Raw genomic sequence first — 17,760 nt, forward strand, 5'->3', positions numbered from 1 at the left:
TCAGCAAGGTGCTGCCCCCTAATTTAAACAAATCTTGGGGCATCCGTAACCCATCTCCATTGACTTCTGTTGAAACTGCCTGGGCATTTTCAAAAGTAGATTTACCTAAAAAGATAAATTGCTGATACTCTGCTAGACTCAGATTTCCATTTTTTTTAATTCAACCTTAAGTTGGGAAAAAGAAAATTATGAGTAAAAACAAATTTGGAACCTTATGTTTGGAAAAAGAAAATTATGAGTAAAAACAAATAGATTCATGCTAAATCCAAAAGCTATAATTGGGACAAGTTTTTAAGGAAGAAATTAAGGAAATGGAAAAAGAGCACTGCTCTCAAGTTTCCTACAGAGACAAAGTTAAAAAACAGTAATAGTGTCTTTAATCTGCCATGGAAAACAAGTGAGGGGTGACAGAATATTGGTATTCACTTCAAAGCCAGTTATTAAATTTTTCCTTTTCTCCCTCCAGAACTCAACACGACATGGGCTATTTTCAGACTATGATCTCTCTTTCGTCAAAGTCAGCACTCGCTGTGAAGCCCACCTGCTCCACGTAATTACCTTAAACACTCTCTCGGAGTCTCCTGGTTCAAATGACCTATTTCTTGGTGAAATAAGATGTCTCTTCACCCTGGCTGTGTGAAATATGCTCTCAACTCTGAATTACTTATTCACAGGAGACAAATGCTCCTGGATCAATTCTGAGCACTGGTCTCTCTAAGTGGGCCCATCGGAACTGTATTCCCAAAGCACAACAAGAAAGCAATCTGCAGATTACCGGATGGAAATGACTGGGTCGGTCTGAAAGCCAGCCAAATGGAAAACCTGCAGAATTGCTCTCCTAAAAATCTTATTCCGATAAATCTAAGAAAGGAATTAATTTTGCTTTTATTCATGTATGAAACAAATATTCAGATCCTGCCTGTGGGAGAGAGCATGCTGTTTGTCCAACACTGGTAATGATGGTTTTATCTTCAGCAATGGTTTATATTCATTAATGGTTTTATATTCATCAATGAACACTTTTTTCCCCTGACTTCCTTCCCCAGAACATAAATCTATAAATTTGCATGAACTTTCAAGTTTCAAGATCAAAAATATATATTACCAGTAATCAAATATACAAAAAAAGTACTTAGCCTCACAGATGAGTAATTCTTATAGAATATAAGCTTGGAGTCCTCCTGGCACAGAGATTTCTCCTGCTTGGTTCTTGTCTACATCTGGCACTGTTGGTCCCTCCTTTTGTTTTAAAACCATCTCTCCCTTAAAAATCTGGGTACGGCTCCTCCTTCTCCTTCTGACCCCTGACCCCTAGTGACCCTTCATTTGCTCTCTTCTTCTGCCAGGTATTGAAATTCTGGTGACTCTCGGTCCTTTCCTTTCTTTTAATCTCTTCCTCTCCCTTCTTGTCCATTTCTCCTTCCTCCGCTCCCCGCCACCGTCTCCCTCCTTCCGTCCTCTGGCCCTTCTTCGCTCCCTGGATGGTTTCCCCTGCCTCTCCTCACTTCTCCTGTCTTCCCTTCACCTCTTTTCTCCTTCCTTGTCTTGTTTTGGTTTCTCTTTCATCCCAGTTTCCCCCTATAACTTTATATTGAAAGTCCCTGAAAATAATTCCCCAACAAAAATAGCTCCTAAAGGATAAAGGTTCACCGTATGTTAGTATTACTTGAAAAAGCACACTTTTAAAAAATATTAGAAGTATTATGAGTATGGAAACCCATTTGTACAATTTCTACTGTTAAGGATGTTTTTTTTTCCTAGACTATCCAATCAGATGTCTAATGAACAGAACTTCAGACATGGTATCCTGAACTCATAGGTAAAAACACTGCTTTTTTTTAAAATAGGAAAATAAAGGAATGGAAAGGAACAGCTCAAGATCATACCAACCCTTTTAAAGAAACCCTGTGCTGTTTTAAGTTAGTTGCCCTAAAACCATATCACAGACTCTTCAACTTCCTATGTAATTGATGCTACTGTATTTTGATGAGGACAGACCTAAAAACCCTCAGTTGTAAGGCTGCCCAAGCCCTTTATCACTTTCCATCACTGAATTTCTTGCATGAATCACTTTGAAGGCACAGTACTTGACAGAAATGCATTAGAGACCCTGGTCTAAGACCACAGTTATTGGCATTGTCTCCGGCTTGGAAGTACGACTGCACTACCCATCGCCCTCCACATCTTCCCCTCCATCTAATTCATTCATCCTGCTCATCACCGGGGCTGCTTCCTGCTTGGATTTATAGCTTCCTCACCTTCTGCTGTCATTTCAGATTTTGGTAATAAACCTAAGGACGATGTCAGTTTTGCCTTTTCCTTCATTTTCTGTGGAAAATAGTTCCTGTTATTTGATTTTGGCAGAAAACATGCTTGAGCTTTAAAAAGTAACCTGGTACCCCAGAGTACATATGGGCATTTCCCCCTATTTATGGTTTAATTCTCCTGCTGTTGATTTTTAAAAAATGGCATAGGATTGGGATACGAGTCATGACTTACATCCGTGGGCACCGCGCACCCAGCGCTTAGGTTGGCTGGCTGACTCAGGGGTAAGCCTCGGCTTCATCTGTGGTGAGCCAACTTTCTTGACACTCAGATGTGCCCAAGGTGATGCCAGGGCACAAGGCCCATGGCTTACCAGGGTGTGCAGGTCAAGGGAATTGTGGGATTTCCCCCCTTTTCACCCCACTGCAAAAAACTTTTGAAAAAAGAAAAAAAACACAAAGACACAATGGCTATAGAACCCAATGCTCATTTTCCTCTTTGCCACGTCAAGCTGGAGCCCATGTGAAAACAAAGGTGGACTATCACCAAATGCATGAGTGCTAGTGATCCTGCTTTCCTTCTAGCAGTTCACTGTTACTCTCTCCTGGGCTCTCTTTCACTCTCAATTAACTACCCAGTGTAAGAATGCTGTCCATGAGCTGTCACCTCTCTCCATTCCCTTTGCAGTCTCCTGTCTTGGCCCAATTTAGGTCCTGTAGCTTTTTAACCACTTAAGAAATGGTAACCAGGAATCTGCTTCCCATCCGTCTTTCACAATCATGGTAATCTCCACAGAACTGTCAACCACCCCCCTTACTGGTTACCAAATTAAGTTCAACCTTCTAAAGCCAGAGACTTCTACAGAACGTCGCTAACCTATCTCCTTGACCTTATCTCTTAACAAACATCTCCGTGCCTCATGTGCAAGTCACTGGCCCGCTCACCACTCTCCACGTGAGCTGTGAACAGTTCGCCTGTGCATCTGCTTCCTCTGCCTGCAGCTCCCTCCCCCAGCTTCTCAGCCTCCCCAAATCCTACTCCTGCTTCAAGGCTCAAGTCAAATGCTATTCCCTCCAAAAATCCAATCATGACACATGAAGTAGAAATTAATTTGTCTTCATCTGGGATTGCAAAGCTTTGGGTAATAAATATCTCTGCAATGTATGACATGCATATGAATGTGTGTGTGTGCACACGTGCGTCTGGATGTAAATTTAACGGCAGATCTTTGAATTTAACTAATTTTAAATTTTCCATTTTGACTATTTGTGAATCAATGAACATGACATGCATTATTTATGGTTTTGCAGAAACTCTGATTGAATTACCCACTGTGGGGCGGATGCACTGAAATGAGTCTTCTAACGAGGAATAAGCCCCGCTTGTGCCCCAGCACCCTAGCAGCTTTATTTGCTACATAAGGTCAAATACAATTTGGGGGGGGGATGATACGCTGTACTAATATTACTAAATGATGGAATAGATACAGTCCTTAGTGAATATAAAAAGTTGACTGTTCTATGTATTTTATATGTATTGCAAAATTTAACTCTCACAGCAATTTGTATGGTAGGGGCTACAAAACACCCAATTTACAGATTAAAAAACTAAGGAAGAGAAGGCAAAAAATATTAATTGCAGAGGTACGGTTTGAACCAAAGCCATAAACTCGAGAGCCTGCACCTTTAACCAACATACCCTGCTACCCAACAGGTGGTAAACAGGGATGGTCTACTACAGGTACACCGCGGCACACCTATACAGGTACACTGTATCTCTACCTCTCCTGGGCACAGAGATCATGCCTTTTGTTTGTTTCATCAACAGTGTCCAGCATTGTTCCTTGCAAATAGCAGACTCTGAAACTAACAATAGGTTCACTAAAATGTTGACTCTCGATACTTGTTTCCAACACAGAAAAAATACCCCATTCGCTCATACGTCTGCTTTCTTCTTAAATGCAAGACTATAAATTCTCATTTGCCTTAGGGTTTTTTCACTAAAAATTAATTTAATACATATTGGAAACATTTAGCTCCATCACTGCAGCTATGAAAAGCAAGCATTGGCACAGAAAGTGCAGCGTTAGGAGAAATCCTTCATCTCCACTTAGGGACCACTTGTCAGACACAGAGTTCAAGTAGATTTGAAACACCTCCAGGCCGCCTAGGTCCCCAGTGCTATAAAGTATTCAAATTTTCACTCTTTGACCCATTGCTGTTTAGATAATTTTGATTCTATGAAAAAAAGAAGAGAGCAATAATGATTTATAGAGCCTGCGCCATGGGGTTTTATATTTCGATTTCTTTCGTTCTGTACAGGCTAACATGCTCTTCATTAGCATATGAGTTAAGGCACAGGAAGGGTGTTGTGACCAAATGCCATGACTCACGTGTCCTTGATTAACACACTGGGAAGGTTCAAGGACATGTCAGAAGTAGTGGGGAACGGGGAACTCACTAATGAAAAGATTCTCATGAAATAAACACAGGATATGGAAACTATGATCCATCAACAGAAATGCTGCTTCCAGATGTAGCCTTACTTATTTTTTTTTCCCTTTTAAAACAAACTGCTAATACAGTGCTCCCAGTTTTAAATTATCAAGTTCATTAGGGTAAGAAATTACACTTTCATGGCTCTTCATCAGGGAGACTCTGTCTGACTGTCAAAATGTTAAGATCTAAATACTCAAACTGCTTCTATTGGAGGAAGAAAAATCACTCAAGGCTGGAAGGTCCTGATGATTGTGAGACAGCTCAGGGTTTTACACAGACAGCTCAACCAACAAAACATCTTGCCAGACAACATCGATATTTATTGGCTGAAAGCCACTCGGTGTGTAAGGCAAAGGGAAGGAAGGTGATGGATTGTGCTTTAGCACATGAAAATGCACAACATGGCCAATTTTTAAAATATTGCTCAGCAAGCTGAACATTTTCACCCTAAGTATTCAATGTTAATAAATTATCTTAAATATTCTCTGAGCTACAGGCAGATTCTCAGCATCTTCAAGCTGAAGACCTCCTCTTCAGGCCAAAACACGCGGGTTGGGAGTGGAATCGACAGACCCGATAGGCAGTTCCCAGATGCCACGCTGGGGCCCACGCTGGCCGGTGCGGGGGCAAGTGTGACTCTCGCAGGAAAGGCTGGGCCATGTACATTCCAACCAACAACCCAGAATAGATCAATATGTCACAAACTCAAGACCTCCATAATGGCATTTTCTGAACATTTTTGTTTTGAATTCTGCCTTTCCAAAATTAGGGACTCACGGGAGCTCTTTGTTAGCTATGAATTTACTCTTTATGCTTGAGAATTTGAAAGAAATGTGTTTTTATACATCCTTTTGCCTTCCATTTAGGATACGAAAGGCTTTTGTATAGAAGACTTTAATCTTAGAAAAGACATTGCTTCTGCCAAGCAGAAGTGGTACCGTATTTGTTCAGCCTGGTGTTTACATCACTTCTCTGAAGTTAAGTGCTCTGTTGTACCCACAGGCTCGATTTTTCAAGGAGCCACTACAGATGTTGTTCACTTTGAGAACAGGTTATATGAATGAGGTGGTTGTGACAGATACTGTCTCACTGGATCACTGAGGAGAGAAAATAAAATTCTTCCCCTCTCTCCCCTTTGGAGATCTCACCCACACGGCATGGGTCTGCAATGTTAACTTGAAGAATGTGAACCCCACAGTTTGCACTTGGCCCAAGCTAAGAGGAGCCTGTCAGCCTATGTGTGGCACCGTGGACATGCTGATACGAAGACACAGAAGGCCCTTGTGTCCGAAAGAAATCAGCATAACAAGGAACAGGGCAGGAGATAAACCGTGCTATTGCTTAGAACGTAGATGTGGGGGAAGGTTAATGAAAGACATTAGGCCCAAACTGTCTTTAAATGCCGCCAGACAGCAACAAACGTGAAAACAACAAGTACCCGTCCCCGGCGAAAAGCTCTGGAAGACAGACACCCAGCAGAGGTGACACTGGGCCTTGTAAGAAGAATCCTGTGCTCCGTAGTCTAAATCTTGACCTGTCAAGCAAACTATTCCCAGAAAGTAATCAGATCTGCTATCTAGGGATGAATAGTGACTTTTTTTTTTTCCTTTTATGGTTTCTAGGCAGCTGTAGTTGAATTTATGCCTGAAAACCCTAATTGCTTTCTTGATGGTGTAAATAGGAAGATTTTTATACGTTCGTTTTTACAACGGAGTCTCCACTGACCAGATGTTACATAAAAGTGCTGTGTTTCTTAAAACGTGCTTTGTCCCTTTAGCAAGCATCATAAACATAAGGGGCACCTAGGGAATTTCGTTGGAAACCAGATTTTTGGGTCCTGTTGCCAGAAAGTCCAGTTGAGAAGGGGGTGGTAGCGTCTAGAGGTGGTTGGTCCCCATTATCCACATCAGCTTTCCAATGTCTCCCCAAATAAAATAATAATAATTAATTAAAAATACAAATCTTATGTGTACTTTGATTCTGAAACATGAGAAAAAATTTTCCATGAAAATGTAACAGAGTCTATGCAAAAAGAGTGCGCATGCTTTGCAAACTCAGCTTAAAGACGATTTTCTAGGTTCACCCCCTGCCTTGTCCACACCTTCTAACCAGGTCCCTGACCCCTTGCTCTTGCAACACAGAAATCCTAGAGTAGTTGCTGTAAGCAGGTCTGGTGCCAGACCCAGAGAGTCACATTTTTAAGAAGTGCTCCAGATAATTTTGAGGCAGAATCTGATTCGTTCTAATATTTTATCAGTTCCATCGCAGCCACCTGCTAAGCATGAAGTGTTGAAAAACACTGTTGCAGTTTAGTCAACGAAAATAAGCTTTTTCTAACTGAATTGAATAGCGGCTCCACGCCCCGCCTCCCCCCCACCCCCCGCCTCCGGTAGGTAAGAGCCTAGTGCCAGCAGACGTGGGCCAACCACAGGAGAAACGCCCCAGGACGGACCGCGGTACAAACGACCCATGGCTTCTAGAAGACAAAGAAATGCATGCTTTTGCCCTTGACCTGACTGGTGTACCATCCACATGTGTTTTGAAAAGGCAAGTCACTTACGTATTCTGTATGTACAGAGAGCAGACTGGCTCTTTATTACACAAGGAATACACTGAAATAAAGAAGCCACTTGGACAACATTAAAAAGACACAGATTTCTCCCTAGAGAGATTTTAATAGACACAGAGCTAACACAGTTGCTTACCTGGAGCACTGCCTTCACAAGCACCTTCAGTAGCTGGTCCTGAAATCCTTCCTTTCACACATTCTTGACCAAATAGTGGATTGAGGTACTTGGGGACTGTCCCATCAGGCCACTCTTTCCTTCTGTCCAGTAGGGTACCTACTGAGGCAGCAACAGCCGCTGCTGTCCCATATCCCCTTCCTCCTGGAGGGGTCTCACAGTTGGGAATTCCCCCCATCAGGCCTGCCCTCGTCCCTGGACCCTCCGCCTTCCCGGAGCAGTGGCCTGCCCTTCAGCAGGGAATCTCGGTTACTCTGAACGATCCTCTGCTTTGGCTTCAGGGAAGCACTGCTGCCTTCCTTGTCCTACATTGGCCCGAGCTGCCCTGAAACCCCGCCGGGCTTCTGTTTCTCAGAGGCTGGCTCTGCTCCTTGTGACTTGGCTAAGGGACGGGTTACTTAGAATCAGGACATTGCCAAGAACTCAAGTATCGCCTTGGTCCAGAAAATCTGCCCTTCTGGGGCTTAAAGTCCAAAGTCATTCAGCCCTTCGGACGTCGGTGTTAGCTCAGGCCACCATGATGGGCCACCATAGGCAGGGAGCTTTAAACCGCAGACATTTATTTTCTCACCGTTCTGGAGGTTGGAAAGTCCAAGACTGGGTTTGGTCTCTGTTGAAGACTCCTCCTGGCTTGCACATGTGGCCACCTTCTAGCTAAGCCCTCACGCGGCCTTTCCTCTGAGTGCACACAGGGTGAGAGGGAGCCATCGTTACAAATCGCACGAATGGAAATAGTATCTCATAGTTTTAATCTGCATTTCTTATTAGGAGTATGAGTACATATTGTCCCATATATTTAGCAGCCACTTGTGCTTCCTTTTTTAAAAAAAATCTTTTTTATTTTAAAATAGGTTTAGATTTAGAGAAAAGTTGCGAACATAGCACAGCCTTTCCTCATACCCCGCTAGGTTTCTCATACTATTAACTCCACATCAGTACGGAGTCTTGTTGTCAAAATTAATGAAATCCTATTGATGTATAATCATTACCTGAACTGTTAAGGAAACTTATTCAGGTTCCCCTAATCTTTACCGAACGTCCTTTTCATGTTCCAGGATCGCACCCAGGACATCACATCACATCTAGTTGTCCCGTCTACTGAGGCTCCTCTTGGCTGTGACAGTTGTTCAGACTTCGCTTGTTTTTGACACCTGGACGGTTCTGAGGAGCACGCGCTGGGTGTCGTGTAGAAGGTGCTGTTTTCCCTGACTTTTTTCAAGACTTTCTCTTTGCCTTTGTTTTTTTGCAGCTTGAAACTGATGTGTATAGTTGTGTTTTTGCTGTTGCTTTTGTCTTGGTTGGTGTTCTCTGAGCTTCCTGGTTTGGCATCTGTCATTAATTTTGGAAAGTTCTTGGCTAGTTTCATTTCAAATATTTCTTCTGCTCTGTTCTTCTTTTCTTCTCTGTTGATATTCCAATTATGTCTTGTTACAGCTTTTATTACTGTCCCGTAGTGTTGGGGTGTTCTATTTTTGTTTCCATTCTTTTTTCTCTCTGTATTTCAATTTTAGAAGTTACTCAGTCTTTAGTGGGTCTATGTCTTTGGGCCGTGACCTTCACGTGTGTTTCTCTAGTGGAATAGTTTTTCCCCTCTGCCACCTACTGAGAACAGTAAACTCTGTTTACAAGAATGCACTGGTGTAAAGTTTTGGGAAACACTTGTGTTTTGAAAGCATTTTGGAGGAAACTGATAAGTTAACTAAAGAGATTACCACTTAAAAAAAAAAGAATAATCAGGAGAAAAAAAATATTCAGAGCGGAGTTCAATGACTAAACTTCATAAATAGTATGGCAAATATTTTGCTATGTATATTCATAACAATTTTTTTAAAATTCAGAGTTTTCATTTTTATCACTTGTACAGTATTTTTTTTGGCAAAATCTCATTGTTCCAAATTCTTTTACTTTTTTCTATTTTTCTGGAGTAATCTAAAAGTGCTGTGGATTTTCTGTACAAGCTATTAACTAAAAGATGCTTGTTTTTTAAAGGAGCTGTGGAAATTGATAATAAACCAATTAAGGAGGCTTTTTTCCCCCATCTTCATTGCCTTCAGCAGAAACCTCTCATTTGAACAATAATTCCACTAGATTAAATGAAAATCTCTCTGCAGTCCTCAGGCTAGTCAGATCAACAAGGTAATCAAAATCTACCATAATCTCATTAGAAACAGCCAACAAAATATTTAGACCAATTATTTTTTAATAATATGTCTCAGCTCCAGAGCTGTATCAGAACACATTTTGAGCTGTTTTCACCTTATACCTACTGGTTTTCTGTGATGCATTTTAAAAAATAGGGGAAAATCCTGACAATAAACGTTAGCAGTGAAATGACAGGTGCACATAAGGGGACTTGTCTCCAAATTCAAAGGCAAAACATCACATATAAATTTAACTAAACAAACAAAAAATATAACTAAACAAATATTTAATTTTGTATTTGGGGTTGGGTTTTCAATACATTTTCAAGTTGGATTATTAGCAATTAATTGAACCTCAAGTGTCGGAAAGGCAACCTAGATGCCACCAGGGGAACGTCCATCTCCACCCCCATCATTTCACCCGTAACTAACCTTATGCTTTGATAGCTTATCCTAAAAGATCTTGTTCTGCAAAGGGTAGAGTGAGAAACAGAAAGGTATGTGTGGCCTGCTGATTATAATCCTGCCTGTTACCCAGTTATGTAACGGGTAACGGGTCATAACGGGTCAGTTATGACCCGTAACGTCACAACTAGAAAAACACTTCAAGATTCTTCTGCCACGTGTTGCAAAATTGCTCAATTTTGTGAGACTTTCAGACTTAACAAGAGTGACAGCATTGGGAGGCCTTTCGAGGAGATTCTGCAGCGCACACACGTACTGTAGACAGACATACCCATGCTGGTAAAGAGGGTGTCCCAGCTCACCTACACACTCTGACACCTCCCGGTCCTGAATGGATGAGCCAGCCTTCCCAAAGGAGACAATGAAGAGTTAAGTCCCCTAAACACCCCCCGAGCTATGGATCATGTCACCAAAGGAGACAACAGACAAACTACTTTAACAAGCAAGCACAGCTTTACAGAGAACATATTTTGAAAAGGAATAAAAGAGAAAAATATATATAGTAAAAAGGACAGTAATAACTTATGTAGCAGTTTCTATGAAAGAGGTGTCAAGAATATACATTACTTAGTTAACCCTTGACAAAAGTCCTCATGGACTAGGAACTATCATGCTATTTCACAGGTTGGGAAACTGAGGCAGGAGAGATGGAGTCATTTGCTGAAAATCACAACAGCTGTGACTGGTTTGACTCATGAGGCCCTGCATTCTGATTCAAGAGCCTATTTATCTTCACCTAGATCCCAGACTGCTTCTCCCAGAACACGAGCTTCAATTGCTGGCTTCGGTAGGAAGAGAACTCTTTTGAACTTATTCCTGAAATGGCCAGAGTCCAAAGTCAATCCTGCCTCCCTTGCTATGTCTCTCCCCTTGCCAGGACTGGACAACGTCAGAGCACCTGCTGCACTCTGTGACTTCATTAGTTCGAGTCACCTAGACTCCTTTTGTTTTCAGGTGTGTGATGCATTTGAGCATCTGTGTAATATTGTTATAGATCTAAAGTATTGCTGCAGGGACTAGGAAAGCAAGCAAGCAAAATATCTGCCAATGTTTCAAACAAAGTCTGGGTCCACAGGAGGAAAATGCTGCTTTCCAGAGGCAAATGTTTCCAAGTGAATGTCCAAGCACCAGTGACAGACCGGCTCCTCTGTGGCTGTTATGGCAACTGTTACAGCAACTGAGCCTGAAGAATCTGCTTTGTATACCCAGACTCTCATTTTGACTGATCGACCTTCCCCCATTCCTGTCCCCAGTTATGACTTCCCCACCATGTACCAATGATCCTCTCTTTTTTTGGTTTTCTAGAATTGTCCTTCTTTCTATGCATATTTCTGCCTCTGGTATTGTTCATGTTGACTCAGCTCTGTCTCCTGGGTGGCTCTTCTCTGGGTCTCCTGCTGCTCTCATCTCCAACTACACTTCACTCCCAATCCCAAGGAGCCAGTGCTGATGAAATGTGATATGTCAACACACAGGAGAAACTGAAGGGCTTGTGAGTATGCAATTCACAGAGCCACAGGGAAAGCAAATACAGTAATGCTGGTGAACCTGCTGAGTCTGCTGCTGGACACTTGATAGTTTGGGGAAGAGTAAAGAAGCAAAGAGGAGAGCTAAGATGAACTTTCAGGAGGTAAATTGCAAAGAATCAATCATTCAGATACAGCAAAGCAGACATCACACGACTTATCTTTGTGTCCAGGAATCTTGAGACCTGAGTTTGTTACCTTAAATTAGTGAACCAAATTGCTTTTGTCCAGCATGTATCCCTTCGGGACTTCCCTTCATGCATCAGATCGCCAGCTACCCACAGTAAATGATAGTGATGATGATGATAATAGACAAAATAACTTCATTCACTTTTTCACTAGATTCAGAAAGTTAATGGATGCAATGCAGTGAGGTTATATACTTGAAAGATGATGGGGTTGGTATTTATAAATCAATCATTATGAGTAATAACTTACTCTCTTCTGCTCTCAAAAAGCTTTTTATAACTGTTATTAATCAAGTCCCTTTAAAGAGCATGAATATTATTTGGGACTACAATTAGAATATTACTATTCAAAAGTGAGAATAAAAAAGAAGTGGGAAGATTTGGTAATATACTTTCCGAAAACCCAGTCAAAATAGTATGTGCTATTTTTTCAACCTCTCTTATTGGAGATTTAAAGTGGGGAAAAAAAAAAAACCCAAATGATTATTGACCAGATAAAGGAAATTAGTCTAAATTTGAATTTAATAAACCATAGCTCAATGAATAACTTTTTTTTCCCTTGGGAGGTCTACTAAAGAATTTGGAGGAATGGGGAGAAGGGAGATACAGTTGTTCCTCTGTCTCCAGGACACACCCTCCTCCCCCCAAACCAAAATCCATGGATGCTCAAGTCCCTTATATAAAGTGATGTAGTATTTGCATATAGACTATGCAATCCTCTCACATACTTTAAATTATCTCTAGATTGTATAATACTTAATACAATGTAAATGATATGTAAATACTTGTAAATACAATGTAAATGCTATGTAAATAGTTGCGAGCACACAGCAAATTCAAGTTTTGCTTCTTGGAACTTTCCAATTTTGGTGGGGTGTTTTTGCTGAATATTTTTGATCTGCAGTTGGTTGAATCCCTGGATACAAACCACATGGATATGGAGGGCTAACTATATATTTTACCTTTGCTTCTTCGACTTTTCTTAGTGCCATGTGTTCATTTTTCAGATATTAAACATTGTTTACCTAACATACATTACCTACACTGAACATTTTATATGTTATTAGTTATCACGAGCCAACTGAAATAAAATAAATCCAAGATTGACATCTTAACCTTAGACAGTGCTGTATGTCACTTATATCGATTAAACTGGAAAAAGAAAAAATAGATTTCTGTGAAGTAGGTTTCTCAATGCAACCATTTTCATACCCTGAAAAAAAAAATCTAAACAGTTTTCTTATTTAATCCCCAACTTGAAATTCATGTTGAAAGGAAAGGAGGACAAATCCTTCATATAATCAAGGTAAGGAATACATTTTCATCATTTTCCTTTTAATTCATGTCATCTTTGATTCCTAATCTCATGTACAACTTGCCTGCAATTCCACACACTATCTTAATTTTGCCTCAGTATCTGTCTATGTACTTAAAATCTGGGGGCCAGAATTATCTGGATAATGTCAACTTGTCTCTTCCCCATTCTGTAAGGCATTGTTTACCGCCCCCTCCCATGCCCCACTTTTCTCTCATCTTAGCTGCATTACCCATGATGGACTCATGAAAAAAATACCATTAACTAGTGATGTTTGCAAGAATTAAAAAATCAAATCTTCAAATGTAAATCTACTTTTTGAAGCTTTTAAAAGATCACCTTAGCAGCCCACAATTAAAAAAGAACCAATTAAAGTATTCATATGGAAAGGAAAGAAAACACAAGGTAATTTGCAAACACAACTTAGTGGTACATTTAATAGGAATATTTGTATGAAACGCATGCAGGACTAGTTTTTAATGCCTGGAATATTTGCATTCTGATGTATTCTTTAAATAGAAAGACAAACGAATGCTTTCAGATTCTGCTGCTAGTGAACCAGAAAATAAGATGGGATTTCCAACTCATCATGTTCATTATTTGTATGGATGATTGAGGCTTTTGAAACTTAAAATGCTTAATAAGTAAAGATTTGTTTTTACAGTTTATAAATAAGTGACTGGATATTTAGTTTTTATTTACATTTTAATTCTTAATTTTATTCACAATGAACTATATATGCATATCTATATATGTATAAATACATATGTATATGTATCTATATATAATATACATATACACACATAAAGATGGGTCACAGTAAATTATGTACGTATCTGTATTTTTAAACGGTTTTTTGTTTTGAAATGGTATTGATCCTATAACAGAAGGCATTATCTGTAAGTTCATTTTAGTTGAAATTAGCATCCATGTGGCGCGAGAGATTTGAAGGAGGTATGAGAACTGGGGAAGCAGTGAGGTAGGAATGAAGGGGACTATGATTTAAAATATACACTTTAACATTTCACTTTCTTCTTTTCCTAAATCCAGTGTAGAAACACGTGCAAGAGGAATTTGTAGACACATTCAAAGAGAACTGAGAGTCAGTAGAGTATCTGCTCATTTCAGTTTCATAGACACCAATGTGCTCCTACTTAAAAATCCCAGCCCCTGGTCTATTTCTAACGGCCTGCAGCCAATTTTATTTAACCTGACTTGTAGTTGCTATTTTTCTTCCAAGCCTTTCATGGTTAATAACTCTTTCAGGATTCGTAAGATGATGAGCATTTGTCATGCAGGTCTAGCTGATGGTAACGCCTAGTTAATCAGAAGGGATCCATTGAAAAGATGTGACTCAGAAGTCCCCGTTTAAGTTGTTCTTAGTTTTACTTGTGTCCTAATGGATCCCTGTGGCTGAAAACCCTTGCAACCAGAATGGCAACTCAAATGATGTGTCTTTCACTGGCTTCGGGCACTAAAACCCACGCAGAAGTATTGAAAAACCTGCTGCTTTCTTTACCTTTAACCACCTCACCTTGCCCTGTCCTCCACTGCCAGATTAGGCCAGATCTGCCTTTTGCTCAAAGAAACCCAGTGCTTGCAGGATATCATCCAAGGGCCTAAAGTTCGAAGTTCACATCACTCTTCCCATCACCCCTTCAATAGACTCTTACTCCAAGTGTTCATTCAAGACAAACAGATATACTTGACAGTCCTCCAAATATGCTTAACATCCTCTTGTCTGGAGTGTCCCTTCCCTCTTTACCTCTTCTCAACTGCCTCTCTGCCTCCTAACATCCCACCTTCCATTAAGGCCAGTGTCAAATGTTAGCTCTTTCACAAACCTGTTCTTGATTCACCCAACAAGAATGATCTCTTGGAGCAACCTTCTGCTCCCCCAGCACGTACAGTCAGCCTTGTCCTATAGCTTAGTCACATACTCCTTCCTCTTCTTAGATCCTAAGCTCCCGGAGGAACCACAGTTTATTCTTCTCTCCACAAACCAAATTATCATGTACTGTGCCTTTCCCAAAGCAGGGGCTCGGCCAATATGGATTGAACAAGTGAACCACGGAAGTGTAGACTAGCTATTTATTTAGCTGAAAACTTTTACAGGAGATTCTGGTTTCATTTTGGAAAAACCTGGGTCAGTGTCTAACTTATCTCAGCTGTGCCTCTCTAAACAGGGTATGGATTTGTGTAGGCACGTGCTGTTGTTGCACATCTTAAGTCAAAGATAAACAAGGTTTCTTTACATTAGCGTTTTCTTCAAAGCAGATAGAGATCATTCAAGACACCAGATTTCTCACTTATTTTGAGGATCTTTTCAAAGAAAAATGGTACTTTGAAGCAGTAAACATGATATAGCCATCTGTTTGGGTTTTTTTTCCCCACTAACTCAGCTAAGGGAAATCTTACTTTATATTGGCTGAATTGCTGACATGACTTTTAAAGATAAAACGATTTGAGAAACTGCAAATGCCAAGTTGCCCATATTTTCACCACTGTGTGTACAGATTTTGAACAAACGTGATTAATAATTCACTTTTTAAAATTCAGTGGAATACTGGCAACGTCAGTGTCAGAAAACATACCTAATGCTCATATTATAAGATAACCATCTTTGTATCATACTTTAAAGATACGACAGGACATGAGGTAATTCATGGCTTATGGGGGCAGTCTTTTAACTTATCATTCTCCTTTTCATCCAACCTTTCAACACATTAATTAAATGTCTATTAAATGCCTAGAAATGTCTAGCACCAAAATGCATGGTAAGCTCATAAAGACATAGTCTTTGCGTGAATTTTGCTTATGTATAGTCCTGTGTTTACACAAAATTAAATAGTCTCTGAATGGAAGTCATTGGTTTTCCTTAAAACCAGGTCTTCTGCTTAGGGTCTGTAATTTTTGTTAATAGCATCCTTCCTCTCTCTTGGTTTGAAGCCACAAAATCAGCAAGGCCCTCAGTATTTGTCACATAAACTACAGCAATATTCTTCCAATTATATGTACTAACTTCAGTCTTTTTATACGCTAAGGCATTAATACAAATGTCTTGATTCAGCTTCCTAAAGTTTAATACATATCTAATTAAGGACTAATGACTCAGACTGACTCTTGAGGTACTATATTAAATTGTCCCAGCCTATTTTTCACACCTTAATATTTTTTGTAAACTTACACCAGCTTCATTGAAACTCAGTCATTTACTGTTCCAAACATACTCCACCAACTTCCTCTTCTGTATAGTATTTATTCAAGATGTTCTTCCCTGTCACCTACTCTTCCTTTCCAATACAATTATAGAAATTATAAATGCCTTCAAGAAATATCTTAAATAAGAGTCTCTACAAATTTTAAAGGAGTCTAACAGATGTTTGAGCTTCATCATCTCTGGAGACCCATATTTCATTATTTGTATTTCCTAAGGAATTCCCACAGTCTGCCTCACCATGTTGAACAGTTCACTAGGCTACAGAACTGTAAGGCAGAGATAGCTTTATTTACCGTTGCTCAGCTTTTATTTGCTTGTTGGTATTCCTGATTACAAATCTTCTGGATCCTACATATATTCTAAGCTTTATACTAAAATATGGTAAGAGTGGCCACCATGGTTTCCATACTACCTTGAAGACCAATAATAAAACCCAGTGAAGGGAAGGGACTTCAGGCCTGGGCTGTCCACAGACTTTTCATCATATCTATGGATTTCTTTTAACTTGTTTCTTTACTTACTCTTCATGCTTTTCTCTCATTCTTCTACTTTTTCTATCACTCCGTGTGAGGCAAACAGCGATATTCTCTGGCATTTTGCTTACTTCTGCTGATAGCACTCAAGGATTACATTTTCTGACTCCTGGGATGTACTATTAAAAAATGATAATTGCCTTTCTAGGCTATTGCTAAACTTGAAACTAACCTCCAAAGTTTATGGAGTAAAATAAAATGAAGAGAATTCAAACTGAATTTCAGGGTTTATTTTTAAAACTCTCAAATGAGTTGCCAGTCAACACAGGTGGCATTAAAGGGAGGGAAAAACCCAAATAATTAAAGCTAGTATAATGTTGTTTTGCATGTGAATGTAGATATATATGTATATATATTTATATCTATCAATCAACTATATACATTAAAAGAAAATAAAAATATTTCCATAGCTTCTCAAGCATTTTTTCTTTTTGGCTCTATTCCCATTCACACAGTCTTCCAAATTACCAAAAATGAATTATAACTACCTTTTTTTCTGCAGAAACATTTTCCCAATAGCTATACTATTTCTTAGGTTTTATATATACCCATGACTTTGTGATAGAAGACAACAGTTTTCCCAATAAATGTCCTTTTTGAAATATGGAGTAAATTAAAAATAATAACTATGGTGAAGCTGTAGAATATTTAGGGTGAATGGGTAGAAAACCACTTACCCCCAGTTGCCACAGTGATTTCACGGAGGAAATGGCCATAAAATGGGAAATCGAAGGACAGATTCACTCTCTGCAAGAAACAATAAGCAGAAAAGAAAATCAATAATGTGCATTATAGTAAATGGAAAATGAAGAGTCTTCTACTTAAAAAAAAATACATGATGCTTCTACTTCGCACCACTATTATT

General features: G+C 39.7%; 1 protein-coding gene across 2 annotated transcripts in view; it reads right to left on the bottom strand.

The window, feature by feature from the left end:
- The window catches only part of PLXDC2 (plexin domain containing 2), a 347,388-nt gene that overhangs the window by 146,468 nt on the left and 183,160 nt on the right, over positions 1-17,760 (bottom strand). For both annotated transcript variants that reach the window (XM_072955332.1, XM_072955331.1), the window contains exon 4: positions 17,573-17,642. In XM_072955332.1, the coding sequence (XP_072811433.1) occupies positions 17,573-17,642 (70 nt within the window). The remainder of the gene's footprint in view (positions 1-17,572; positions 17,643-17,760) is intronic.

Source organism: Vicugna pacos, chromosome 35 (genome assembly GCF_048564905.1).
Source record: "Vicugna pacos chromosome 35, VicPac4, whole genome shotgun sequence".
Taxonomy (NCBI): Eukaryota; Metazoa; Chordata; class Mammalia; order Artiodactyla; family Camelidae; genus Vicugna; species Vicugna pacos.